Source organism: Fulmarus glacialis, unplaced genomic scaffold (genome assembly GCF_000690835.1).
Source record: "Fulmarus glacialis isolate BGI_N327 unplaced genomic scaffold, ASM69083v1 scaffold23325, whole genome shotgun sequence".
In the NCBI taxonomy this organism is placed as follows: Eukaryota; Metazoa; Chordata; class Aves; order Procellariiformes; family Procellariidae; genus Fulmarus; species Fulmarus glacialis.
The window spans coordinates 4,504-4,732 of record NW_009211473.1 but is presented as its reverse complement, the minus strand read 5'-3'; the positions used below and the strand labels follow the sequence as shown (position 1 = coordinate 4,732).

At 61.6% G+C, this 229-nt stretch overlaps 1 protein-coding gene across 1 annotated transcript in view; it reads right to left on the bottom strand.

Moving 5' to 3' along the window:
• TIE1 (tyrosine kinase with immunoglobulin-like and EGF-like domains 1) overlaps window positions 1-229 on the bottom strand; it is a gene marked incomplete at its 5' end in the record, with an annotated part of 7,391 nt that overhangs the window by 2,785 nt on the left and 4,377 nt on the right. Inside the window, 1 exon segment of the mRNA XM_009577562.1 lies at window positions 119-229. This exon segment is cut by the window's right edge and continues 49 nt beyond it. Coding sequence (XP_009575857.1) covers window positions 119-229 — 111 coding nt within the window.

The following is a 229-nucleotide window of genomic DNA, read 5'->3' as shown; positions in this document are numbered from 1 at the left end:
TCTCCACCTGGAAGTGAGGTCTGGCTGCATCCGGACTGGAGGCTACGGAGCGTGACCTGGATCGCGCCGGAACGTGGGGAGCTGGGGACACGGTCCTGGAGGGACAGGCAGCACTCACCGAGCCAGACTGGTACGTAAAGGTGCGGCGCCGGTGGAAAAAATTCTTCTTGATGAGGAAAAGTGCCAGGAGGGCAAAGAGGATGGTGAGGCAGGTGACGGACACGGAGCC